Consider the following 26,827-nt stretch of genomic DNA (forward strand, 5'->3'; position numbering starts at 1 on the left):
CCCACAACCCATAAGAACTCCCCCAAATCCCTACCACGTACAAGCCTTAGAAGTTTTCCCCAACTTTACCTATTTTTCTTCATCTCTCTAGCTCAAACCTTTTTTTTCTCCATCTTTCTCCAAATTTTTCTTCCTCTCCCTCCCCATCTTTGAGGTTGCAAGCAACAAAATCAGTTTGGCGTTTGGGGAGCTCTAAGATCTCTATAGCTTGGAGTTTAGAAGCTTTAAGATTAGCTTAGCATTTAGGTGATGTTCTCCATGGTTTGAGAAAAAGCAACAAAGGATCTTCATGTTATGAATAAAATTAGAGGTAAGTCCAAGAGTAATTTAGGAATTTTATAAATTACATAGTGGATTATAACAGAATATTCTCTTTCTAGTATCACCCAGTTTGATTATGGTTAGGTTAAGTTAACTCAGGGTGTTAAATAAACATTATTGGGAAAGTGAGGGGTCGTGTTATAAAATCCCCAAAGACAGGGTGCGAATCATAAAATAGGCAAAATATAGGGTGTGATTTATAAAATCCCATTATTTTAAGTTTCTACCAACATTTATTAAATGTCATTAATTATTTGGGGCATATATGACATATTTCTTCATTTATTGGTATATCCAAAATACAATAGTGTTTCATTTGATATTAGTGGCATTTACCGTAATATCACTTAAACATAACTTACGTTCATCATTTTAAGTTTTTATCGATATTTATTAAATGACAATAATTATTTGGGGGCACGTATGGCATATTCCGACATTTATAGATGTCCATCCTAGATATCTCCGAAGCTACCGTACATGTCAAGAAAAGAAGTCCCAACAAAGCAACTGGAATCTAAACCAGTCTTCATAATGAATCCATGAAGCTGCTCCCCTACCTTTATCCCTATCTTTGAGCAGGCTTTGATCAAGCTACTAAAACTAAAATTTATCGGCTTGAAATCAAAGACCCTAATTGCTTCCACAAAGAGTTGAACAGCTTCCTCATATGCACCGAAGCTCACATAGCTCGAAACCATAGAATTAATCATGACAACATCCTTAACTAAGCAACAGCGGAAAACTGCAAAAGCTGACTCTAGATAACCATTCTTGGAGTACATGTCAACAAGAGCAGCATTCACAAAAGGGTCTGATCCAATTCCGGAAACTAAAACTTGAGCATGCACTTGCTCACCCAAAGTCAGTGACACTGTAACTTTGAACATGCCGTAATCGAGCTCGAGAACACAAACTGATTTGGCCTGATTACCATTCTGTGTAAGTGAGAAAAGTACCGCAACGCAAGCTTGGAATTCCTAGATAGCGAAGTGTTAGAAATCAGGATGAAGTAAGAGACCAAGTCTCTATAACACATTTCATCGAACAACTTCCGAGTATACTCAACTCTTCGGCACTGCGCATAAAGGTTGAGAAGATGGTTGCATAGAAGAGTATCATATGACAATCCAGTCCTGACCAGATGGCCACGGAAAGATTCACCAAGGAGAAGTGATTTTTGCGCTATGGCAGATTTAATGGCCAAAAAGAGATGGAGAAAAAGGAGGGAGTCACAACTGCCAATCTCATAGATCGATCAGACTTGAAAAAAACAAAGTTTTGGGCCAAGAGTATTTGACCAAACTAGACTCCTTACCAGCTTACATACCAGAAAAAAAAAAACCCAAAGAAAGCTCTCACTTGCAATTAGATAAACTAGAAAAAAATATCAAATTAGAATTTAAATCAAATAAAAAGAAATGAAATAGGTAAACTAGCAAATATTTAAGTTTCTAATAAGGCCATAGTTTGATTAAAAAAGTACCTAAAATACTTCTCATTTGACTTTAAAATCTAGTTTGCCAATTATTCAAAGGAAAATGCAAACAAGAAACAAGCGCCAAGTTTCTAGTATGATAGAACAGGCAACGAGGGAAAGTTGTATGAATGAACACATAAGAAGAAAAGCATGTATAATAATGGGAGTATAATGTAAACTTTTGCAGGATATATCTTCCAAAATTCTTATATTGAATGTCTCAGTTTATGGGATAAAAGTTAATATATATATATATATATATTGCTTTTAGATTATAAAGGTACGCAACTTGTTAATATTGTTCTAACTTTTTATTACTTTTAATGATGATCGGTTCTTACATAATGTTATACAAAAAAATAAAAACAAAATATGATAAGTATTTTGAACATGTTCCTTTCCCGTTGCTTATTTTGATATTTTTAATGATTTATATAAAAATAAATAAGATGATTATGTTCTCGTGCTGTAATTAGTAAAAGTTATTTTGAAAATGTTATTAATAATTATTCTGTTATATATGGTTATTCTTCGTCTATGCCTTCATCTTCTATTCTTCCTCTTAAAAGTGGCAGTATTAAGAAGTTAATGTTTACTTGACTTGAAATGAGAACTTATTCGTCAATATTGAGGAGAATCACTAGCTCCATGCATATTATAATCATTTTATAAGTGATGATGAGATAGATACTTTAACATAGTAGAAGACAAATTAGACGAGATTTTTAATTGTCTTGTGATACATTAATCATTTCTATGTCTACGCTACCTTCGGAATCTACTGAAATTAACGGCGGGGTGGGAGGCTTACCGAGGGGGGTCATACGGTTAGGTCCGAGGCTTCGTCGACTCTGGCGTCGACAATCCGAGAGAAGGTGCAATGGGGGGAAGAAATAGAGGAGGCTGTGTTGGTGGCATGCACGGCAAAGGAAGAAAGGAGAAGAAAGAAAAGAGGACGGGTGGCAGGGGCTGGGATGCACACACGCGCTTGGCGCGTGCACGAGCCTCTTTTTTTTTCAGGGTGTTACATTCTTATAGTTAGATCACTCAATTGCAATCTTGCAAAGCCACAAAGGTCGAGCGGTCAACCTAGAGGAGGGGTCATTCTTATTGCTGTCACTAGCCAGATCTTACTCCTTGTAGTGGCTTCCTTTCTACCTTCAACAAGATACGTGGTGTGGTGTGGCGAGGCCATCATCGAGTGGATTATGCTGTGTGGTGAATACACCACATCCTCCTCTCCCTGAGAAGCCGTTGATCATCCCAGAGATCGTGCTGCAGCCTATAACAGATCAAGGAGATCTTTATGACCATTGTGCTTCCTGGATCCAATAGGCTCTCAAAGGTGAGCTGGTTGATAATCTACTTTTCTTCCGTAGGCCCTCCCTGGATTCAAGTTGCTCTCTAATCTTTTTGGATTTTCTTAAGATGGGTCTCTTGATCTCAAGATCATGTTGTGCAAAACTTGTTCTAAGATCCTTTCAGGGGGGAGGGTTTGATTGGGTAAATCTGTCGCATCGGCGAGCATATTGAAGGACCATTGTAGCACAGTCCGAGTTGTTCGATTCAACAAGGACGACAACAACTACCTCGGTTGCGGCAAGGATCACCACCGATGTTTGGCAGAGATAACTAATGTAAACAGTGTATATTTTGCATGTTTGTAGTTAGAGGAATTTAAGGTTTGTATATGCGTTTTGGATATTAATTATTTGATATCATCTACTTCTCTTTTTGAAATTGGGTGTTGACCCACAGCAAAAAAATTCACACAAGTGGCAATCATCCAAATAGAGAAAGGAGAAGAGAAATATACGGAGTTTCCCCGACAAATGAGAAAGCCTTTGGCAAACTCCTTGCAAAAAGATCGTGATATGAGAGATTTATCTTTTGATATGACAACCTAAAGGAAGCTCAGCCATGATGGCCTAATACTGTAATGCTACTTTATCAGGACCATGTAGATCCTCGGAGAGAGCTAGACAGGTAGGAGCTAACCTTTGTGGAAAAGCTTATTAGTTGGGCAGAGCTTGGAGGATAGTCATCGTGCCAATCCTCAGCCGTTGCCATTACTATTGACCATACGGTATGTTTTGATTATCGAACTTATCTTCCTCCGCCGTTTATTCATCTTTAACATTTTCCTTCTTTACCCTAGCATCCCAACCCCGATATGACTCTTATCTTTACTAATAATATCACCAACCATTCGCTAACAACCACCTCCACCACCCTTGTCGAGCCCATCTCCACCACTCAACTCGGCCTCCAACCTACCACCATCACCACCGCCTAGTTGACCGGCCATCGCCCTAGTTGTCATACCTCACTTTCAACCCAAAATCGCAACATTTATTTTCTACTCAAGTTGTAGCCATCATCAACTCTCAGCCAAATCACCAACTGTGTCTAACCCTTACACATCTCCATCATTAATTCTTTCCATCCCTTTGGACATTGGCTAAGATTTATCCCTTTCCATTTGGCCAACCCCCACTGCTTTGAAATACGCTCCGCTAGTCTACGATGCGCCCAAGCCCTAGCCGGCCTAGACCGTGCATATGGATCGAATGCTGGGCTCCGCAAATAATATTCAGCCCTTTGTTAGGTTGAAGAAACTCATCAAAATCCTAGCCCGCCTCACATTAAGATCTCCTAACTAAAACTCACATTATTATTTTTTACTTAATTGCGACAAAATGAGAATTATCCTGATAAATCCATTTATACGTATCCTCGAAAATGAGTAACAATCCGAAGGTTAATTTGGTAAAATGAGTAGGTGGGACCCACTTGTCCCCGGACGTGACTTCTCTCTGACAGTATTCATCTCTCTCTCTCCTCTTCGTCCTCTGCGACGCAAAACGTACCTCCCGCGCGATTTCCCACGCCCGCCTCGTGCTTCGGACCCCCCGCGATTACTCGGGCCTTCGCGAGTGTTTCTGCTTCTAATCGCGTTGTAAACCCTACAAAGTACAAAATCGAGAAATGTCGGGTCCTATTTGGTGCATTCCTCGGGTTTCTATCGTCGGGATGCCCCCCCCAATTCCTCGCCTCCTTCGTCGCCACTCCCATTCCCAAACCTAACCCTGACCCTAGCACTAACTCTAATTATAGCCATTTATACTACTCTACTGGAGCAGTGACGTTCTTTGGTGCTTTCCCAAGGCAAGGTCTCCGATGGAGCTTCTTAATCATCGGAGTACGTCTTTGATCGATCCACATTGCCCGTTTCTAGTGTTTCCTTAGTTCTCTCTGGGCCATTTTGAGCTGGTTTCTATCTCATAGTTCGGATTTGGCCTCCGATCTCGCCCTTGGATCTTGAAAGAGGCGAAAAATGGAATTTTTCACGGTAAGAAGGTTCGGAAGAGCTCGGAAGAAGGAAAGCGAAGAAGACCCAGATGTCGGAAGCACTCACGCAGCCTCCCAGGTGACGAAATATGAAATCTTGGACCCGGCGCCGAAAGCAACAATGGAGGTGGAAGAAGAAGAAGAAAAAGAAGAATTGGAAGACGACGACGACGACGACTTCATCACCAACGAGGTGAAGAGGAGGCTAAAAGAGCTCAGGAAGAACAGCTTCATGGTCCTTATTCCCGAGGAAGGCTACCCCGAAGAGGAGGAAGAGGAAGAGGAAGAGGAGAGCAGCTCGAGCGAATGGAGGGAATCGGAGGTCGTCGATGGCTATCCGTGGTGTGGATTTGATACATTGTACGATAAGTACACCGAACGGATGCTCTTCTTTGATAAGATGATGGCACAAGTGTTGCAAGAAGCTGGTAAGGCTCTTCTTTGATAATATATATTCTTCAAAAGCTTTCCAAAGTTTGCATTTTTTACCTTGGATTCTTGCAGCAGTACATATTATTGCATTAGGTTTGTCGGTTTTTAACATAAATGTAGTATGTCCTTTTGCATTTTGAAACACATTGGACAATTAGCATTATTGTTCTGTTCTAAAGCAGCGATCTTGTTCGCCAAATACTTCTCTTACTTCTTCCCTGTTTGCCAATGATTAATGGCATCACATTATGTTGCAAAATCTTGGAACAAATCTAGCATGCTCTTTTGCATTTTGTAACACATTGGACAAGTTGCATGATTGCTCTGTTCTAAAGCAGCGATGCTGTTAACCAACTGCTTCACTTGCTTCTTCTCTGTTTGATAATGATTAGTGGCATCATATTATGCTGCAGATTCTTGGAACAAATCTAAAGGTTCAGCAAGATCCTTATCTAAGAAGCTGTCGTCAACGCTCCGTAGTCTCTCTTTCAAGAGGCGAGATTTATTTCGAGAGGACTGTGAGCATCTGCAGCAGCAGCAGCAGCAACAAGAGAACGACCCCTACCAAGCTCTTGAGACTGCGTATGTTGCGCAAGTTTCGTTAAGTTGGGAGGCTCTCCATTGCCAGTACATGCAGCTGAGCCAGAAAATTTCATCTCAGCCTGAAAATTCTACATCCTACAGCCTTGTTGCTCAGTCATTTCAGCAGTTTCAGGTTCTTTTGCAGAGGTTTAGCGAAAATGAGCCATTCGAACGTGGCTCCAGGGTGGAGATTTATGCTCATGCACGGAGTTATCTGTCCAAGTTGCTTCAGGTTCCAAACTTTCAAGGTATCTATTATATCTGTACTTGATGTTTCTGCTACTATTTGGTTAGCTTTTGAATGATGCAAATCTTTTGTGGCGAAAAAACCAATTTCAACTTGAAATTGTAGTGGCATCTCAACCATCTTCTCGACATTCGATTAGCAGCTCCAGTGTCTTTGACGAATGGTTCTTTTAATTGCTGGGAACCATTATATCATAGAAATGGCATCAGATATTACCTCCATAGTCCATACCTTGTACAAGGGATCCGTGACCATGCAAAATTTGAACCAACCTCACTTATGCCAGTGGATAGCATGAAATTAGTTGCAAAATATTAGCAACAGAAGCCATAAATTTTTTTGGTTATCTCAAAGGATAAGGAGCCCTCATTGCATGTGTTATCTGAATGCTGATATTTGCATATCTGTTCTATTCTTTTGATTGTGCCATATTCACTTATGGTGATGTTCACCCTCTATAGATTCTAGTGGACATTTTCAAATTACCCGGATTTGTTCTTTGTACTTTGGTTTATGTAAAACTTTAACTAACTGTTCTCATCATTAATTTATATCTTAATCCATATAAGGAGGTGTATGTATAGTGAGAGATCCCTGATTCAGCACGTGAAATCTATATGCTACTAAGTCATGATCTTTGTTTATTTAGCTTGTTTTTGCATCTTTGTTTTTATTTCCTGTGCATGCATGCTCGTGGAAAGGGATAAGCATATCCACAAGCTTGATATGCCAAAACAGAACTGTTTGTGCACACTTCAGTACTTTTTGAGTTTTTGTCCTTATTTGTCTAGTGTGTAAAGTTTAGATATGTCTACTATATGTAAACTAAGGCCTTATTTGTTTTAGGAATAAGATTAATTCTAGAATATGTATTCCTGCTTATTGTTTTTAAAATGAGGTCTTTATTTTAGAATAGCTATTCTTATGATAACTTTAGAATAAGAGTGTAATAATTACTTTTGATGTGATATAAAGTGAAGAAAAAGATTGAAAAAATACGTTTTATGTTTTTATAAAATTACTATAAATACACATTGACTTGATCTAAAATATTTGCGACAATTACCCTTCAGACTTGATGAACTGAAGCTCTTGAGTCTTTAAAACACCTGTTGTTCCGATTTTTCCATATTTGCCAAAAGGTGTTAGTAATTACATATAAAATAAACTTTCTTTTCTCCTTTGATAAATCCAAATCCTCTCTTAGACATCCATTCTTAACCCAATATCATCAAAATTCAATCGAGTACCCAGAACAGTCATGTTCAAATCCCACATCTGTTTAGCAAACAAACAATACATAAAAATATGATGAATATCTTCCTTACCACAGATGTCACTTGGCTCTTTGGTAGGAAGTTTATCTAAGAGGAGCTTCCATGAAATTTATTTTTATATGAGGAGCAACAGGCAGACCCCAAATCATATTCTCCTTCTTATCAATATTCGGGAGACCCTCAGTGCCGCCTTCCAAAATAAAACTGTAGGCATACTTAACAGTAAATCTTGTGCAGCCCTGCTTTGGTTCTTGGTTTGTTTTACGTCGTACCCTTTTTTCTTGGCTTTCAGCTACACCCTTTCATACACAACTATAAAAGGTAATAGACATATTAATCAAATCAATATGAACAAAAAATATTTATTTGATTACAGTAAACAACCAACTTCTCCTTTCTAAGACAAAAGCTTATAGCATATAACAACTTCTCATTTCTAAGACAAAAGATTAGCATATATCATCTTCTTCTTTCTAAGACAAAAACTAAGCATGTGCCAACTTTAAAATAAGTTCCAGGACGAAGTAAACATCAAAATGTAGGTGGCAACTGCATTCTGTTGCTGCACTTTTCCTTGACATTATTTTTAATCCTGTTATTTGCTTTCAATTCTTTGAGGAGTGAATAACTAAGAAGTGTTGAGATAATTCTAGTTCTTCTAGTTATTCATTTACAATGGTTGATCATTCAAAACATTTAGCGGAATGATTTTCTACAATCTTTGGAAGTTTGCTAGGCCTGGCTCTTATCATGTCCAATTCATTCTTTTATCTAATATTGAATGATTTTTGGCATCTACTCCTAAAGTGTAAAGGTACATAATCTGACTGACTCCTATTAAATGTTCAAGATAATCATCTTATTATAGTTACATAATCTGGCCAACTCCTATTGGATATTCAAGCTAATCATCTGATTATATAATATTGCCCATTGGTTATTTATGTGAAAGTTCATTGTAATTTTGTCTATGTAAAGTGTGCTCTCTAATTGCTGAACATTCGGTTGTCCAGTTTGATTCTTCAGTACTGAAATTATTTTGGAGAGAGATAATTTACATGTCGCTGTAGTTGTTGGGTGTGAATGCTCTCCTGTGAATGTTTGTAAATTTCCAAGACCCTTTATGTGCTGATGTTAGTACCATCCTCTAGTTTAACTGAAAAAATTGGTCAGATTCTTCTATTGATTGCTTTCATATGTGTAAATTTTATACATAATTGTGAAAAACTAATCCTGTACATTATTTTTTGGTGCTTAGAGCTTACTCCTTTTGTACCATATAAATGTCTACTCCTCTGTGTGATCATCTTGTTAACCAGATTAAGGGACTTTTTCTTTCTCAAGGCCAGAATGTCCAGCATTCTTTCCCTTGAATTACTCTGTTAATTTTATAGTTGTCTGCTGGATATGCTCAGGTTCAGATCCAAAAAATGTGGAAGATGGCATGGAAACGGCAATTCTAGCCTCGGACCTCATAAAAGTAATCGAGGATTCAATTCTAACTTTCCACCTTTTTCTGAAAATGGAGAAGAAAAAAACTGGTGCTTCACCTGGGGGTCATAACTATACTGGAAGCTCCATTCAACAGGTTCAAGCCTCTCTCGACAAGGTATATTCTCACCTTGTAATTGATCGAATTAATTGTACTCCTAATGAATCTTGTGGTGTATTGAAGAGGGGGAAAAAAAGTATTTTGCAGTGCTTTTCTTCTTTCTTTTGATTCAAAAGAAACTAATGGCGGCATCTGAACACTAATGTTTTCTATACCCTTCTGTGGGATCCTATTTTAAAAGGAGAGGAGTAATACTGGCAATTCATATTCTGCAGAACTTGAGGCTAGACTGGCCTGGTACATTATTAACTCTTTGATCGTAGAAACAGCTAAGTTTTAAGAAACAAAGCACGAGAATGTGACTAAATTTAATATTTTTCAGCAATTAGTAGATGTCACAACTTGTCTGCCGCTTTATATCTTCTTAATTTCCAAAAGAATATCAACTTTGTTGTTAGTTCTGATGGTAAATAACTAGCTTTTGCAAACATTAGAACTTAACAAACCTTTCTCTCTGCAGAAGGAGATGAAAGTGAAAGAGCTTTCTAAGAAGAAGAAAGCATGGAAAAAGAAAACCTGGCCAACAACAGCAGAGGAAGTGGAGCTGCTATTTGGTCTCATTGACATCAAAGTCATATCAAGAGTTCTGAGGATGTCCAAACTTGGTAAGGAACAACTGTTATGGTGTGAAGAGAAGATGAGTAAGCTAGATCTCTCTGATAACAAGCTGCGCAGGGACGGTTCTCCAATCCTTTTCCCTTGTTGATGTGGTATGCCTTAAATTTTCCTTTTTTGTGCCCTTCCAGGTATGCCATATTGTGAACCTACTAGTTTGTTGTATGTCTTGTGTAAATGGTTAAAAGGTAGAAACATCTCGCCTGCAGTAAACCTTGCAGAGCCACCCTAGCAAACTAAAGATCCTGTAAGTTTTGTTGGCTGGTTCCTGTAAGTTTTATTAATGCCTTGAACATGGTTCTGATCTTCTTGCATTATCTAAATATGGAACGGCAGAAACAATGATATGATATATAAATTCAAAGCTCCATGCATGTAGATCCTACTTGCTTTCCTAATAAGGCAAGATGGGGACCGTGCTCTTCTTGTCTTCCACAAAACTGTGTTGTGATCTCTTACTCCCAAATCTCAAGATTACTTTTACCAAAATCAAGGTATTGTCATAGTATTATATATGCTATTCTGATGCACCTATGGATATTCCAACCAGTTTGCAGGCCTTGGGATGCGCAAAAAGATACAAAACAAGCACCTTTAAGCATTTTGAAGATGATCTGATCCCAGGTATCATGATGTAATTTTCACTCCAGAGCTCTTGTTCACCTGTCACTATTTTACCTTTGGCCCCCCCCCCCCCCCTCCTGAGAGATAATGCCAAAGCAACTCATCAGAGCATGCATTACTTACTCTTCTTTTTGTTTCAAGTCATGCATTACTTAATTGCCTTCTGCATCACAGACAGATTGAACTATTTGCTTTGCAGAATCATTTGGATCTCTCTCTCTCTCTCACATGCTCTGGATTGATGACATGCACCACTTGCTAGTTATATAAATGATCCTGATTATTTTCGCTGTATAGTTTTTCGCCATATTGACATGTTTTTATGTGGTAACTTGCATTTCTTGCATTAGCTGTATGCAGATCTATGTGGGCCTTCTACTTCTGAAACAGATTTGGCTGTGCATTGCTGTCATTTGATATAACAAACAAATTGAGATTCTTCTTGCAACCTTAGAACAAGACATTGTTATTACTATGGATCCTTCTGAGAGCTGCAAGTTACTACTACCAAGACAAAACTATATATTGTCTGTGCACTACCTGAGAACAGTGCAGATCTGGATAGTGGGGATCCTATGCTTATCTACATTCAGGGTTAATTACACCTAGACTTTCAACTATTGCCTATTTAGACATTAGCCCTCTTATTAATTAGTTAATTAATTTTTTACTCTTTACCATCTCCCCAACCATTTATTATCATCTAATCAACTATTTCATCCTTGATTTCTCTTTTTCTTTTCCTTATATAATAAGAGTGAAACAACTGAGCTTTTGACCAAACTAGACTTCTTTTTTATTTTTTTTATAATTTTATTAAAATCCACTGTCTCTCAAATATATTACTAAATGGGTCTTAATCCATTCAGATAATTCTTTCTTCAAACTGTTGAAAAATTAAGTTAAAATGATTTATATACATAAAAAATATCTAACTGATCATTGTTTATTTTTGGTTAAAAAGAGAGAAAGAAATTAAAACAGGGCTAGGGCTAGTTTGGTAAAAGAAAACTCTGTAATGAGCACCTTTTTCATAGATCACTAGTTATAAACCCTATGTTGTGTGTTGACTAATACTTCTTTAGCTCACTAATCAACATTTAAGGCCCAAAATCTAGTTGGGTGTAGGTGGGGGTGTTTTAGTAAATATCTGTGGGAAGAGGGTGTGTTACAAAAGGCAAGCCATCAAGGAAGGAAGGAAGGGGGAAGGGGGAAGGGGATGCTTTCATGTGGGCCCGAGAGTCTTTATTCCTTTTGCTTTCTTTAACGGCCGACTAAAATTTCCACTTTCCCTTTTGAAAACTCCCATGCCTGATATGCCTCCTCTTCCTCTCACTCACAATTATCCTTCCATATTAAATGCCACCATTGCCACGTGTACCAAGACTAGAATACTCTCACATTTAATTCTTCTTCTTAATCTTAATTTTAATTTTATTTATTGTTCTAATGTAAATAGTTGACATTCTTTCCATCAAAATTTCAATTTTTTTTACCCATAAAATATTCCTTCATTTTAGGAATTAATTTTTTTATATAGAATTTTAAAATGTACTTAAAATAAATAATGATGTTCGATGATAACACTCTCATTTTAAAATATAAATATTACTTATTAAAATTCTATCTTATCAGAGTAATAATTATGATAATAAAACTTTATTAGAGTACAATTTGATTTTTAAAATTAATTTGACTTTTAAAAATGAGAAATATATATATATATATATATATATTTTAAAAAATAATTAAGTCAACGAAATCCCCCCAAATCTCTCCCGGAACGGCGTCCTATAACGGCACCAATAGTGCTTTAGATTTCATTTAAAGTCTTCAGACGGTAGTTCCGATTTTACCCCGGTTAGAGTAAGCCCTGGCGCACGTCCGCTTTCGTAATTAGGAGGCAAAGGCGAGGGGTAGATTGGGGATAGGAATAAAGGTTGAGTGGAGGACAAAACTAGGCTCCTTTAATTGTCTGGAAAACCACTGCTAACCGTAAACTCCCCCCCGAGTAAAAGCATTTATCCCCTCGTCCTTTCTATATATTATAAAAAAGGACAAAAGAAAAGGTGTTTTGCAAATAAGTACCTGGGAGTTTTTAAATTTACAAATAACCCCACATCTGGTGCCTCGTAAGTCGTAGAGAAGAGAGGAAAGAATAACGACTGTGTCTGTTGTCTATAAACCCAGAGAACTACAGGAGTCGAATTGCAAATAACCTCCGAGAAGAATGGTAATCTCGTACGGCGCCTTCTCCTGTGCACGAAACCGACGGCCGGGATCACATCGTTGGGATGTCAAAGGCCATCTCGTCCATCTGATGGGATGAGTACGAGCCGCAGGAGGGGTATTCTTGGTATTTTACTCCAGCTCGGAGTCATACATTCTCAGGTGGGGGTACTCCTGCTCTGTTTATTTTTTCCTTTTTTATCTCCTCCTCCTCCTCCACTTGACCGTTGGCCATCTCTTTCTCTTTGATCGAGAGGTTTTTTTGTTCTTTTTCCTCCCATAGGTGGTCGAAGAAGGGGGGGAAATAGGTAGGTTTTCCTTTTTTTTTTAATCTCATTCTTGCTCAAAAAGTTAGAAATTTGGCTAAAAAATGTTGGGTTTTTTGTTTTTACTCTTGGACTTTTGGAAGTATCACACTCTATATTAGAGAGGTGGAAGAAGTTTGGGAGTTAATAAATTCCCATTTCATGTGATGGGCTTTTTACTCTTCCAGAATTTGACCATCTCCTTTCTTCTGATTTAAAGATAGAAAGCAACAGTGCAGTTCAGCATTCCAATGTCTTCCTGCTTGTGGGTTTTTAAAGCTTTGTCCTTTCTACCTCATTTCAGTGGTTGAATCCTATATTTTCTTTTTAACCTTTTCTTTTTCTTCATATTTTCTGTAGAGAATCAAGAAATAAATTGTGTTTTTTTTTTTGGGTCCAATCCAGTGAGGAGGTCATACATTCCTCTTTCCTTTTTATTTTTTTTTAATTATTATTTCCAATTTTGAAGTAAAGATAGTTCGTTGATGGAATAAAGTGGTCTTGTCTTCACAAAGGAGCATCTTTTATCGCCTACTTGCTTTTCATTCCACACTAGACTTCTTGGTTTTTGCTGCCTTTTGGCTTGTGTTAAACCTCTACAATCTCTTTTTATGTAAGAGGTCAGTAGAGATTTCTCCCCATTTATTTTAGCATAGTTAGATGTATGAACAGTTAACCTCATGTGTGATCTTCAGCAGATGTGGTGATTTTTTTTTTTTTTTTTTTGAGAAAAAAAAAACTTCTTTTGGGCATACCAAATGCTTCATCCTTGGTTGTTTCTTTTTCTTCTTGTCATTGATGTGTGTTCTTCTCTTGGTGTCATTTAGACATTTCTTTGAGATGATTTTAGTTTGGTGATATTTCTGTCAACATCTTGTTGTACTGATATCTGATGTAGTCCCTTTGAAGTCAATTTTTTTTTTCTTCTTCTTGCATCATGATCCTAAATGATCCAGAGTGATGGAGTTCTACTCCCCTTTTTCTTTTCCTCTAGTGTTTGTTTGTAATGTTCATATACTTTTTTACCCTACTGATTTACTCAACATTTCAGCATAAATAGAAGATATCCACTTTCTGCAGTAGTTGTTGTCGAATTTAATTGAAGTTCCCTCATTCTTCTTCTAAATCAGAACATTAAACCTTTTTTTTTTCTTCTTCTTCTTTCAGTTCTAACTCAATTTGAGTTTGTCAGTTTATTTTTCTGTGCAAAAAAGGTCTCCTTGGCTGCATCACCTGTTTCTGTTTACCTCTGGGTGTAGGCCTTTTCCAAGCATGAAGCATTCTTAGAGGTCTGGAAAGATGGGATGTTCTGCCTCAAGGCTAGAAGATGAGGAGGTTGTCCAACTCTGCAGGGATAGAAGAAATTTTATCAAACAGGCTATTGAGCAGAGAATTCGCTTTGCTTCAGGGCATGTAGCTTACATTCAATCTTTAAGGCGAGTCTCCATGGCCCTTCGGAAATTTGTGGGCGGAGATGAACAGCATGACTTCCTCTTGGATTCATATTCCAGCCCTTACACTCCGGCAAAAAGATTGAGCCCCGAAATCCTTGGCATTCCTCTGAAATCCTTTTCGCCGACACCTGACCAGTTTGAGAGAAGAACTATTCATGTTGCAAAGTACTTGAGATCAGGCCCCAGTCCATCAGTTTCTGTAGAGGAATGGCCTCAACCAACAGAAACTGTGCGAATTGATTCTTATTACTCCGCGGACCATTACGGAATTGATGGGTTTTTTGCCACGCAGGCTTCTCCAGCAAGCATGCCAACCTTCTCCACGCCTTATGATAGACCGAACTATCCACCACCTTCACCTCAAAATTCACAGTGGGACTTCTTCTGGAACCCATTTTCCTCTCTGGATAATTATGGATACCCCTATAGAAGGAGCTTTGATAGGATGATAAACGACGATGACATAGCGGGGCTAAGGCAAGTAAGAGAAGAAGAAGGGATTCCAGATCTGGAAGAGGAAGGAAGCCAAGAAGAAGAAGAAGATTACATCAATGCAGATATCAGGAATGACGGATCCAAATTCGAAGCAAGGACCACCACTAGAGCAAGTAATACTGATGAAGGTCCTTCCAAGGTGACCTTGGAAACTAATACAATGCAAGAAGCTAAAGAGTTTCAATCTATAAGTGCAAATAGTGTTGAAGTATTGTCACAGCCACACAATGCTGCTGCAGTACTTGAGGTTAAGAAAGAGAAGAATGTAGTGGGAAACAAAGAAGGTGGAGAAGAAACACCGGGTTTTACTGCATATCTAAATCGAAAGCTTACTAGTATGACAGAAGTTATGAAGGACATCGATGACCAATTTACGAGGATCTGTGAGTGTGCCCATGAGGTTTCTGTGATGTTGGAGGCAAGTAGAGCTCAATATTCTTCGACTTCTAACGAACTTGCTGGTATTGTCACGAATCCATTGTTGCATGTCTCCTCATATTTTTTTGCTTTATAGAACTAATCAACATGTTCTGAATTCATACACTGCAGTCAAGATGTTGAACCCGGTTGCGATGCTCCGCTCTGCATCGTCACGCTCATTGTCTTCTAGGTTCTTCCACAGTTCTTCTAGCTCAAGAGACGAAGGCTATGAGAGCAGCAGTGATTACTCTGAGGACTCTTGCATGTTATCTGGAAGCCACCAGTCAACATTGGATCGACTATATGCATGGGAGAAGAAGTTATATGAGGAAGTTAAGGTAAAAAGTGTAGTAAATAATTAAAAAGTGTTGTAAAGATGATATTTCCATGGAATTTAACCTGATGATGTCCTTTCTAGGCTGGAGAGCGAATTAGAATAGCATACGAGAAGAAATTGATGCAACTGAGGAGCCAAGATGTGAATGGTGAGGAACCCTATGCTCTTGATAAAACAAGAACAGCGATAAGAGATCTGCATACTCGGTTAAAAGTCTCCATACACTCAGTGCAATCTGTCTCGAAACGAATCGAGATTCTAAGGGATGAGGAGTTGCATCCACAACTCATGGAATTGATACAAGGGTATGCACCAAATTCATCTGCTTTCTATTTGGCACTTAATTTAGACTGATTTAACTACAATTATAGAGAAGGACAAGATTAACCATCTTAAATCCACAGAAGATTTCATCTATTTTTTTCGACAACCTACTTGTTTCTGAGTAGGTAAAAAGTAAAATCCAGCTACTTTATTTTTGTTGTTGTAATCTACAAGACATGCAAGAGTAACTTGGTAGGCTGCACAAGTCTTACAATCAGAACAACATATTTAGCAATCTCATGATCTTTTGTTTAATCAGGAAACTTGGTACCTTCAACTAATCATCATATTTATTGTTAGGATGATTAGACAACCCAAGATACTTTTAGGGCAATGTGTAGAATGTTGTAGTTTAATTTGTTTCCTTATAAAATATCTTATTTGCGTGCTTATACCCTTTGAAAGATTGATATTAGCTCTCACATCCCTCAAAAACCCTTTAGAATTTTTAATTTTAGTTTATGGATGCCAAAAGTATATTTTAATTTATAGATGTTACATCATGAATTTTGCACAAGCAAATGTGAAAATTTAAAAGGCATACACATAGATGAGGAACTTTGAAGAGGTATATAACCCCTCCTTTTTAACTGCTATTTGGAAAAACAATAGAAATTGGAATGATTTCAATATGGTATTATTATTTTCTTAATTTTACAAACTAAATCAAGGATAGTTTTGAGATTCACAATGGTTCACATAAAGATTAGAGGTCTGCTAACTTGTTCTTCCCTAAAAGTGCAGGTTAGCAAGGATGTGGCGAACAATGGCAGAATGTCATCGGATCCAGAAGCGCACGATAGATGACGCCAAAACCCTAGTCTTCTCTTCGTCGTCCTTCGATGCGACGGCACAGCCTGTGTCCCCGTACTCTGCCGCCGCCCTCGAGTCGGCCCTACGCGGTTGGCGTGCGGCCCTCGCTGTGTCCCTCTCCGCGCAACGCTCCTACGCTCGCGCCCTCGCCGGTTGGGCTCGTCGATGCTCCGGTGGCGGTGGCTCTGCCTCACCAGTAGGCGGTGCACCCCCGGCATTTGCAACATGTGCAGAGTGGTCGCGCCTCCTTGACTCGGTGAGTGAGGCGCGCGTGATGGACGGCCTTGACCTCTTTGCCGCTGGGATCGGCTCGGCCTGTGGCGGCGAGGATCCAGCAGAGACTATTGCAGAGGTGGACGCTGTGATGGCAGCTAGGGTTCTAGTCGCAGGTATGTCGGTGGCGGTGAGCTCGCTCGCCGAGTTTGCGGCCAACTCGGCCGAGGGGTATGACGAATTGGTGAAGAGCCGCCGCGGTGATGGAGGGGCAGAATCGTAATTTTGTAATTGGGTTGGGGGTTTGCGGTGGGAATTTTGTACTTAAAATAGGATTAGGAGTGGTGGTGGTGGTGGTGGTGGTGGTGGTGTTTTGGTAATTGGCAAATTAATGATCTTGTTTTTTGGGTTGTTTATAATTAGGATATTGTTGCAATGTAACAGAATCAGCAGCAAGGTAAGTTAGTTGGTTACTTTGGTGGTGGTTGTTGACAGTGATTAGTAAGTCTTATTTTGTATGTGCTACACTGATAGACTCGATCACACTTTAGGAACAAGAGCAAGGCTAGAACAGGTATTTATATTTGTTATCCAAATAAAATTTTTATTCTAGAAATAATTATTTCTACACTCACTTGTCCCTGGAAAAGGAATATACTGCTAGTTACTTTACTTTTGTAGTAATATAAAAAAGAAAAAGATTAATTTTTTTTTTACTTTCTATAAATTTATGATAAATGCGGTTTAATTTTGATATAAAAATAAATTGATGAGGTGGATATTAAAAAATATATATATATATCAGTAACAAAATTTATTTAAAAATAGAGATTGTATATCAGTCATTATTCAACAAAAGTTATTCATGGATAAGGAATAGAGTTTATAGGGAGAATAGAGAAATTACGTACCCTGATACTCTCCGTGCTTAATGGCAATGTAAAAGGGCACACTAACTAATCACTTCATACGGAGAGAACATTGAGATCATTCCAGGCATCGCCCAATTCTACTTTAATTCTAATAAAAATAAAAAATAAATAAAAATCCCCTTTTTTCTCTCCATTTAAGATAAGATTAAGAGATCATAGCTCCATAGGAGGCTTCCTGCTATATGGAAAAAAAATTCCTACAGCAGGACTACTTACAAGGAGTCAGCTAAAGATCCTTCAATCTGTTGCATATCTGAGAGCCAATTATTGATATCTTAAAGAAAGACCACATAAAGAGGAAAAAAAAAAAAATAATACAAGCATGACATCAGTTGATTCATCTTTAGATGTTCCAGAATTTAAGTTATACTGTTTCAACTCCTTGCTACAGATTGCAGCCAAACAGGATGTTGTTATACAGGTAATGATAGATAAGGTAAGCAGCTAAAAACAACTAGAAGGTGATAGTTTTGACCACATAAAGGTTTTATACTGTTTCAACTCCTTGCTACAGATTGCAGCCAAACAGGGTGTTGTTATACAGGTAATGATAGATAAGGTAAGCAGCAAAAAACAACTAGAAGGTGATAGTTTTGACCACATAAAGGTTTCTTTGTCTTCTCCAGTAAAAGAGCGAGTACAGATCATTGAAACCCAAAAACTTGATAAAAATGATGGCTGCCTCCAGATCCCTTGTCTTGCTCCACAGTTTTGAGTAAGGACAGAGAAACCTGAGAGAGGCAACTTTCAAAAGGTCAATAATGCAACATTTCTGATTCCAGAATCCAGAATGAATTAACTACTAATAATAGAACATCAAGCATTAACTAAAAAGAAAGATGCTAAAGAACTCCCTTGAGCTGAAAACAAGAACGACTGTGATTCCACAGCAAAAGAGGGAAGTCTTCCTGCAAGATTTAAAGAATGTGATTTTTACTGGCGACTACTATCCATCAAGCCAAAAGGAAAAGAAACTAAAAAGAAGAATTCTCCATCCCAGTATCAGTAGAAAATTTAAAAGAAGCAGAGATATATTTTGGCCTGAATTCTAGCCCTGCAGTCTCCTTTTTAACATATTTGCAAAGAACCCTATTTTAAAGTATATTAACATAATTATATGTCATTACTTCATAGACACTATTATTTTATCACTATGATACTTTTCTTCCTTTTCTATCCTTCTCCCACCTCTGCAAGTGAAAATTGAAAGGCCTGTGTAACGAGAATGCTTTCTCGAACCATATGTATCTGAAAATAAGTCAGGCTATAGACTAACAAGAGGGCCATTTGCAAATAAAAGCAATGGACAATAAATAATCTACCGATGCCACATATGTGGACACAACATGATATCATGCGCTCCCAATACCCTCTGTTTTATCTACCTTCTTCCAAGGGGATGGTGGGAAGATATAAAAACCTTCTAAGTAAAAAGTAGAAGAAACCTTCAAATCTACTCGTTTAAAAAGTACAAAACTGAAAGGAAGCGAAGATACAACAAAAAAAGAATGTTACAATTAAACGACCCTGATGAGGATTAAAACAGTTAGGAATTGACTTATCTTATGAAAATATAGGACAAACTAAGACAGTGAAGAGAGCACAAAAGCCCCAGCAGAGTAATAAATGGAAGACGTCAATGTTCAGAACCAGTAGCTAGTGCTACTTTATCATCAACCAGAGCTGATAAGGTTGACAAATCTCAGACTTAAGAAAATGACATGGTTGACGCTCCACCTTAGCATGTGGTTTCCCCTTGAGGCCCTCACCCACTGTCTTCCAGGTTCTTCTACATTATCAAACAAGAGTAATTGCTGTCTCAGGACAAAAACTTGCTACATTTCTGCATCTTATGCTAGTTACTTAACATGAATAAAGCAAGTTACAAATAAATAAATAAATGTCCTAATTAACTGCCAATTTAACTGAAATAGTCTGAGAAAGTCTTCATGGTTGCTTTCCTTTTGAACAGTATATTTCAATCAGGATATCATTAGTGTAGTAGAGTAGAATTAAGCATGAATAATCAATTTATGTGTGAAATCATGTGATGTGTCTTTCGTAACAGAGAACAAAATCCAACAATCAGGCTAATCCTAAGATGTAGGACCTTCACTCTCACAATGAAACACAACATTGACACTCCCAAGCTACATGCATATTAACCCCCATCAGTCCTCACTTAAACAAGATATGGCTTCATTCCTACCGACAATACATACCAATTCCTCCCCTTGTTCTGTCAGCCGATCCTTCTCAGAAGAGTACAAACTACATTTTCCTCAATGCCAGCAATTGATCTTCATTAGTATGACCAATCCATCAGAGCCTGCTAAAGTGATGGTTAGATGGATCATAACAACCTAACATTTCTTCATGATAATCTTGTTTTTTTGGTATTTAGTACTTCCACTTTTCCCTTTTTGGACCACATTGGTCATAATGCTTCCTAAAGCACCTATCTGGTTTCAAGACATTAGTAATGTCCTATCCAGTCATCTACGATTATATATTAAAAAGACTTTGTGAATAGTTAACAAATAACCAAGATAATGGATAAATAAATAATGAAAGGCTCTAACCATGTTTTACATCTGATCAAGCAACTTTTCTTGCAAGTCAAATGCATATTCACTTGGTGACCTCTACAAATTATCCCAAAATCCCTTCAAAATATTGTCATGATGTAGAATTTCGGTCTTGGAACATTAGGAACTCTAGTTGCATTCAACAGAAATATATCATGATAAATACTCCGCAGTGTCTTTAATCATTAACCATTCAATATTTCATCTAGTACAATAGATACATGCCTTTTCAGTGTTTTAAGGAGTCTCCCAGGAAAGAGTACCTCCGGTAAGCAAACTAAAACAGTAAAAGCACTGTGCTATTACTGGTACAACAGAAAACACAAAGAACAGTACTACAAAAAGAATCAGGATGAGTCCTAAAAGGTACTTTCAAGGATGTTTGTGCTGATGAAACAGGACTTGTCAATTACCTATTGGAAGGGCATGTGCTAACCCGGAGATAATACATGTTCATGTCAAATAAGTCACTTTGACACAATCAATAAGGGTGGGCAACAGGTGAACCTGATCCACACAAGGTTCTGCAGGACTTCATCAATATATTTCCACACTAACACTACACATGCCTATCCTTGCAAAAAGAAAATTCACAAAAATCTCTTTGATCTACAACCTCAATAAAATAAATCATCAAAATGGGTTATATAATCCCATAATCAAAGGCACCAAAAATGCATCGGAAAGTAAACCTCAATTTTTCCTACATGCTATATGAACAACTATCAGAATTCCAAATTTGAAAGTACAGACAATAAAAAATAAACAACAATCACTGTTACACCCAATGCCATTTGTCTTACATGTCCATAACCTGTATGTACACCAACAATATATCTTGGCACATTAAATATGCCTTCTAGAATTGGCAGTATGCTAAACACATTTTGTTAGGGTAGTAATATGGTTTGAAATTACTACTTGATACAGGTACAGCATGCTACAATACCAAAGGTACCATAAAGCCATTTCTCTGCCTCAAATGTCCATAACCTCTATGTAAGTTTCTCTATTTACACTGAGAATATTTCTTTGCACATTAAATACCCCTTCCAGCATGGTGGTATGTTAAACACATTTGCTAGAGTGGTAATATGATTAAAAATCACTGCAAGGTACAGGTACCATACAGCTGCATTTCCAACCTAACCCTTTAGAATTTATTAGCATCAGTCAGAATCTAAATTAAACAAGCTAATGGAACTAACAGTAGTTCATGATGCTCCAGAAAGTAACATATGCAGATATATTCTACAAACAACAATCAAACCCAAGGCATCAAACTAATAAAAATGAAACAACAAGAACAAACAGTAGCCTAGAAATTATAAAAGCTAATTAGAGCAGTAGTATCAGCAAGGCCTTACATCTCTCAGACAAACATCACTAGCTCCGGTCTGCTGAAGACATTGCTCCCATCATCTTCTAAGACAGGGTATGAAGGAACAAGTGCATCCTGAGATCCGATGTATAATGAATTATAGATCTTCCAATACACTTCACGTACTTTTCTTGCCGGATGGAAAAGGCCTTGAAGACAATAATTCAAAATGACAGATGCACCTAAAGCAACCCTCATCCCCTCAATAGCCTCCATTACAGCATTTATGACATGAGGAGATGTCTCAAAGATGTTTGGCCACACATAGTTAAGCAAATGTACAAGCGCATCCTCACATCCCAAGCCCGCAACCCCCAAAGCCATGTGCTTAACAGCAGAAGCAGCAGTTTGCCTATGGACTAAATCTCTGTCCATCAAAGCATCTTCGAGCAATGGTGTAACAGCATATATGTAATCCTTACCCATCTCTCCTATGTACTCGAAGAGAAAAGATAGAGACTTTAGAACCCCATTCTGGACATTAAGTTCAGGGACACGATACTCGTTCATAAGGGCTGGCAGAACTGTAAATGGAGAACAAGTTTCTGCAACAATGGCAATAGCTACTGTAGTGCAAACGCGATTCTGACGCTCTTGGACCTTCAAGTTGTTCAAAAGAGTTGCCAGGACATCCTGTGGCCCAATAGCTTTTGCAATATAACCGAAAGTGTTCACTGTTGCTCTCCTGATTCCTTTCTTGTGTGCCTTCAACATCTCGAGAAGCTCAAAGCAAATCCTCATCCACTCCCTAGCAGGAACAAATTCAGCTCCACGATCAGCAATCCTACCGACAAGGTCAATGCAGTTCTCTTGAACCTTCTCATGTCTGTTCTTTAAGATAGGAGTTAACCGAGGAAGTAAATCCTTAATCGGCGGTGTCATTTTAGTCATACCGATGACATTAACGATAGCTTTCAGAGCTCCCAAGATGGAACCCAAGACCTCAGGGTATTCCTCTCCCAAGTACTCATACAAGACAACACCCAAGTGACCCATCAGCTGCTCTTCCTGACACTGTTTCATGACAATGGCTATCCTTGAAATAAGATCAGCTGCTTGCTGCCTAACTTTTGCACTTTTGTTGTTCAGCCGCCATTTGATGGTACCACAGATCTGAGGAAGATAAGGCTTAACCCGCTGCCCAAGCGCGTTGACCACAGCACCAAACCCATTAAGCATGACATTAGCATCATCACTTGTTTGTTCTTGGAACGCATACAAAATACCATCAATAAGGAGCTCTTCTAAACGAGCATCAATATCTGAGGCTCCTAAATTAGCGACCACCTTCTCAATTGTTTCCATCACCATTCGCCTGTATGGCTCACTCTCATCTTTAAGATCCTCCACTATTCTCCCTACAATATCAGCAACTCCAACCTTGTTTGCTATCTCCACTGTTGTGTCCACGAGTTGCCTGTAATTCCTCCGATCCAGTGCCATCCTCCTAACCCAGAAGTTCCGGAAAAACTCTGGAAGAATATCATTCCGAATATAGTCGGCCTCCACACCCTCTGTACTAACACACTGCTTAACAACTTTAAGTACGATCTTCTTCATTTCCTCATCTGGTGACTGGAACTCTCTGATTAGAATAATCATCACTTCTTTTGTGTAATAACTTGCATATACTGCGTCCATAAGAGGGATGATAAAGCCAATAGCCTTCAAGAATGCAGCAAGAACCTTCCCACGATGAGATCTGATACCCTTCCAGAGAGGCTTCAAGACAGAATCAAAGCTTTCTATACCATATGGTGCAGCAGCTTCTGCAAGTGCAGCAAGAGACAGGGCAGTGATAGTTCGCACCTTCTGATTCTCATCACTCAAACCATGCTCTATAATTTCCACAAGAGACCTAAGGTGAGGAAGGACTGCACATCCCATGAGAATAGCAATCTGCTGCACAATTTTAATACCAGTGTGCCGAGCTTGCCAAGACTTCTTACTCTGACAGACAGCTTTCAAGAAGGGCAAGAGAGCAGGAATACCAAGGGCAGAAGCCACGACACTGAAAGCTCTAGCAGTAGTGTTCCTCACGTACTCATCAATGTTATCAATATCTGGCCTCATAGCTGCAATCATGGTGGCAAGACCAGCTGCTTTACTAAGATTAGAGATAATCTCCCGCCCCTCCACACGAGCATAGTAATCTTCATCAATCAGAAGAGGCTCAATAACCACAAGGATCTTGTGGACAAAAGGCCGCACCAATTCATCAAGCTTATACAGTACCCTGTCTATGACTTTAACCAGAAGATGTCGCTCTTGATCCTCAAGAGTCGGCTGCATGAGCAATGGCAGGATCTTGTTAAACAATGGTCCAGCTCCAAACTCGCGGGCCTTATCAGTGAGCTGCCTCAGTGCCGTCTTCCTCTGTGGAGGTGTACCATTCTTCACCTTAAGCAGAAGCTTCATGATCTTTCTCTCCTTCTGCTCCTCTGGGGACAGCTGTTCCTCCTCATCCTCGTTCAGCAGAGATCCAAAGTACTGGTAATCCTCTGGCTTCATGAATGGCAGCCCACCGGGTGCCTCCTTTGGAACATCGAACTGCTGCCCACGATTCTCCTCAGGGATCGCGTACAGGGGAGTACCCAAAGGAGTGGGCGTCGCCAAAAGCTTCCTTGCAGGAGTCCTTATAGGCACGTAAGATGCAGGTGGGTCCAAAATCTTATAACCTTCCTGAGGGAACATAGAATCAAGCTCTTCGTCAGTCAGCGGACGGTTCCGCTCCTCAATATCCCTCTCCCACCTCATCAGATTGTACTGCTCTGGCGTCACGGACCCGCGAAGGTTAATTGCATTAGGGGTTGGGGTTGCAAGATCAACCCCACCTACAGGAGTGATGCCAGGAGTAAATGCAGCTGCCGGGGTTGTGCCGCCCGGCGTAGGAGTGGCACTGCCCATGGTAGCAGGCGTCTCATCCCACCGCGACCTCTGCCGCTTTGGAGTCGGCGTTGCAAGCCCAGGGAGCTTCGGCGTTGCGTCCCAGGTCATGCCAGCTGGCGTAGCCCCAGGGGTGGCACCTGCAGTGGGTGTGGCATCAGCATCGGCCAGCCGACCTGGCGTCGGGGTCTCATCCCATCTGTTCCTCCTAGACAAGGAAGGCGTGGCATCAGCGACCCTCCCTGGGGTCGGAGTCGCATCCCACCTTCCTATCCCAGGGGTGGAATCAGGTGCGTCCCAATCCGAACTCGCCTTCGCCTTCTTTGCGGCAGCCCCACCATCTGCCTCCTGTGACTGGTCCCACCTGTTCCTCCTCTTCTGTGCCGCCGGAGCCGGCTCCGCCTCCGCCTTGGTCTTCTCCTCCTCCTTCTTCTTCGCAATCTCCCGCAGCAGCTCCTCCTTCTGCCGTTGCAGCGCCTGCTCCCTCATCACATCCGCGTAAGTCCTAACAGACGGGTCCGGAGTCGCCTCGCCGGACGCGAAAGGATCGTTTCGCTCCGGCGAGATGATCCGCTGCAACCTCCGCCGCCTGTAGTCGTCCTCGCGGTCGATGATCCGCTGCGGCTTCTTGAATCCGGATTCCTCGTCCGCCTCAGCGCCGCGTGGAATCTCTTTCAGAGATTTGGGGCCAGTGAAGGAGGCCATGCGGCGAGCCAAATCGCGGCCGCCGGCGTCACCCTCCTCTTCATCTTCCTCCGCGACGGGGATGGAGCGCTCGTATCCCTCGAACCGGTCGGGCCCGGCTCCGCCGTACAGGTCGGCGTCAAAGGTGACGGATGTCAGGTTCATAGGGACGACCTCCTCCAGCTTGCGACGCTCCTCCTGGGCACGAGCGATCTCCGCGTCCAGGGAGTCCATTCTCGAAACCCTAATAACCCTAGATCGAGAGATCCGAGTATAGAAACCCTAAGAATTACGATAGAGAATTAGGGTTTCTTTCAGAGATAGGATGAGGAGAGAAGTATGTAATACCTTTCTTCCCCCCCCCCCTTCCCTTCCCTTTCCGCCTAGGGTTTTTGAGGCCTATCGGAATCGCCCAGCGAATGGAGAATAGAAATAGGAGATAGGAATGGAGGAGATTAGCTTTTTATTAAACACGGCAGTCTTTCTTTACTCAAACGGTCAAACCGACTTAGTAACGCCGACTTTACTGAAGATGGAAAAATATAATAAAAATAAAATCAAATCAAATGATTTTTTTACATAATTGCCACTCAGAAGAGTTCTTTAAAATATCATATTTGCCATCCAAGTTGTTGTATACAGTATACTCCATCTAATTATTAATTAACCATAATAGAAATTAAATGACCATTTTATCCTAAGGATGAAAAGATCTTTTTTGTACAAGAGAGAGAGATACTTATCTTAAATATATTTTGCAACCACTCACTTATATATATTTTAGTCAAACTTTCTATGTGATAAGTTATACATATAAATCTTGCATTGTGGTTGTGTCGCACGCACGAAATTCTTTTTCTTAATTTTTCCTTCTCTTCTTTCTCCCGTCTCCCCTTTTTTCTTCTTCTCCGATATACTTTCACTCTAACCCCTTGGCGTCGTCTCCCGCTACCACCCTTCCTCCCCGCCACCATTCTAGACATCGTTGTTGTCCGCCACCACTCTAGAATTCTTGTTTTAATTGGAAGAAAGTTTGGCTTCTTAAATCTCTATCTTAGATCCTTGAAGTTTGTCTAATTAATTAGACAAAGTTTGTAGATCTATTAGTTATGGCCCCAGTTGTTCTCAATATGTAGATCAATAGAATGAAAAAGAAAAAGAATGTCTGAATGTTTAACAATGATGAAATAGAGTCATTCATAATATTAATATGACATCCTTGCTA

General features: G+C 39.5%; 4 protein-coding genes across 21 annotated transcripts; 2 read left to right on the top strand and 2 right to left on the bottom strand.

The window, feature by feature from the left end:
* Positions 1–776: 776 nt before the first annotated feature.
* On the bottom strand, positions 777–4,109 carry LOC140760380 (putative pentatricopeptide repeat-containing protein At3g23330). The gene is made up of 3 exons (XM_073097314.1): positions 4,025–4,109; positions 2,974–3,083; positions 777–1,301 (listed from the first exon to the last, which is right to left on the bottom strand). Exons 1-3 carry the CDS (start codon positions 4,107–4,109, stop codon positions 777–779), a joined length of 720 nt encoding a protein of 239 aa, XP_072953415.1.
* Positions 4,110–4,746: 637 nt separating this feature from the next.
* Positions 4,747–11,180, top strand: LOC140760301 (uncharacterized). Of its 2 annotated transcripts, XR_012104353.1 has the most exons (5): positions 4,747–5,580; positions 5,998–6,414; positions 9,106–9,299; positions 9,763–10,541; positions 10,892–11,180. XR_012104353.1 is itself a non-coding variant. In XM_073097207.1 (4 exons), the coding sequence occupies exons 1-4, from the start codon at positions 5,139–5,141 to the stop codon at positions 10,006–10,008; spliced, it is 1,299 nt and encodes a 432-aa protein (XP_072953308.1). In that variant the 5' UTR covers positions 4,747–5,138; the 3' UTR covers positions 10,009–10,554. The 2 variants fall into 2 exon arrangements, 1 of the variants encoding a protein (XP_072953308.1); XM_073097207.1 differs by lacking the exon at positions 10,892–11,180 and having other exon boundaries at positions 9,763–10,554.
* Positions 11,181–12,789: 1,609 nt separating this feature from the next.
* On the top strand, positions 12,790–17,688 carry LOC140760502 (protein ROLLING AND ERECT LEAF 2-like). Of its 4 annotated transcripts, none has more exons than XM_073097486.1 (5): positions 12,790–12,932; positions 14,335–15,485; positions 15,574–15,782; positions 15,863–16,086; positions 16,850–17,688. In XM_073097486.1, exons 2-5 carry the CDS (start codon positions 14,375–14,377, stop codon positions 17,412–17,414), a joined length of 2,109 nt encoding a protein of 702 aa, XP_072953587.1. In that variant the 5' UTR covers positions 12,790–12,932; positions 14,335–14,374; the 3' UTR covers positions 17,415–17,688. The 4 variants fall into 4 exon arrangements, with proteins under 4 accessions (XP_072953587.1, XP_072953584.1, XP_072953586.1 ...); XM_073097483.1 differs by lacking the exon at positions 12,790–12,932 and adding an exon at positions 12,942–13,078; XM_073097485.1 differs by lacking the exon at positions 12,790–12,932 and adding an exon at positions 13,154–13,340.
* An 815-nt stretch (positions 17,689–18,503) lies between these two features.
* LOC140760018 (uncharacterized) lies at positions 18,504–26,052 on the bottom strand. Of its 14 annotated transcripts, none has more exons than XR_012104309.1 (4): positions 22,019–25,999; positions 20,286–20,392; positions 19,801–19,849; positions 18,504–18,971 (listed from the first exon to the last, which is right to left on the bottom strand). XR_012104309.1 is itself a non-coding variant. In XM_073096781.1 (3 exons), the coding sequence occupies exon 2, from the start codon at positions 25,834–25,836 to the stop codon at positions 22,024–22,026; it is 3,813 nt and encodes a 1,270-aa protein (XP_072952882.1). In that variant the 5' UTR covers positions 25,837–25,884; positions 25,951–26,052; the 3' UTR covers positions 19,485–19,852; positions 22,019–22,023. The 14 variants fall into 14 exon arrangements, 3 of the variants coding, with proteins under 3 accessions (XP_072952881.1, XP_072952883.1, XP_072952882.1); XR_012104312.1 differs by having other exon boundaries at positions 18,504–18,794; positions 19,801–19,852; XR_012104306.1 differs by having other exon boundaries at positions 19,801–19,852.
* Positions 26,053–26,827: the final 775 nt, after the last annotated feature.

Source organism: Typha angustifolia, chromosome 5 (genome assembly GCF_048772165.1).
Source record: "Typha angustifolia cultivar Huaian chromosome 5, ASM4877216v1, whole genome shotgun sequence".
NCBI lineage: Eukaryota > Viridiplantae > Streptophyta > Magnoliopsida > Poales > Typhaceae > Typha > Typha angustifolia.

What these genes read in the sequence shown, in the direction of transcription:
- LOC140760380 (XM_073097314.1), bottom strand. Translation starts at nt 4,109, where the DNA reads ATGGCCGGTCAACTAGGCGGTGGTGATGGTGGTAGGTTGGAGGCCGAG. An exon ending in GCTCGACAAGGGTGGTGGAG is followed by an intron (nt 3,084 to 4,024) that starts GTGGTTGTTAGC and finishes GATCTGTTATAG; the next exon opens with GCTGCAGCACGATCTCTGGG. An exon ending in GCCTCGCCACACCACACCAC is followed by an intron (nt 1,302 to 2,973) that starts GTATCTTGTTGA and finishes TTCGCTATCTAG; the next exon opens with GAATTCCAAGCTTGCGTTGC.
- LOC140760301 (XM_073097207.1), top strand. Translation starts at nt 5,139, where the DNA reads ATGGAATTTTTCACGGTAAGAAGGTTCGGAAGAGCTCGGAAGAAGGAA. An exon ending in ACAAGTGTTGCAAGAAGCTG is followed by an intron (nt 5,581 to 5,997) that starts GTAAGGCTCTTC and finishes ATTATGCTGCAG; the next exon opens with ATTCTTGGAACAAATCTAAA. An exon ending in TCAGGTTCCAAACTTTCAAG is followed by an intron (nt 6,415 to 9,105) that starts GTATCTATTATA and finishes GGATATGCTCAG; the next exon opens with GTTCAGATCCAAAAAATGTG.
- LOC140760502 (XM_073097486.1), top strand. Translation starts at nt 14,375, where the DNA reads ATGGGATGTTCTGCCTCAAGGCTAGAAGATGAGGAGGTTGTCCAACTC. An exon ending in GACTTCTAACGAACTTGCTG is followed by an intron (nt 15,486 to 15,573) that starts GTATTGTCACGA and finishes CATACACTGCAG; the next exon opens with TCAAGATGTTGAACCCGGTT. An exon ending in AGTTATATGAGGAAGTTAAG is followed by an intron (nt 15,783 to 15,862) that starts GTAAAAAGTGTA and finishes TGTCCTTTCTAG; the next exon opens with GCTGGAGAGCGAATTAGAAT.
- LOC140760018 (XM_073096780.1), bottom strand. Translation starts at nt 25,836, where the DNA reads ATGGACTCCCTGGACGCGGAGATCGCTCGTGCCCAGGAGGAGCGTCGC.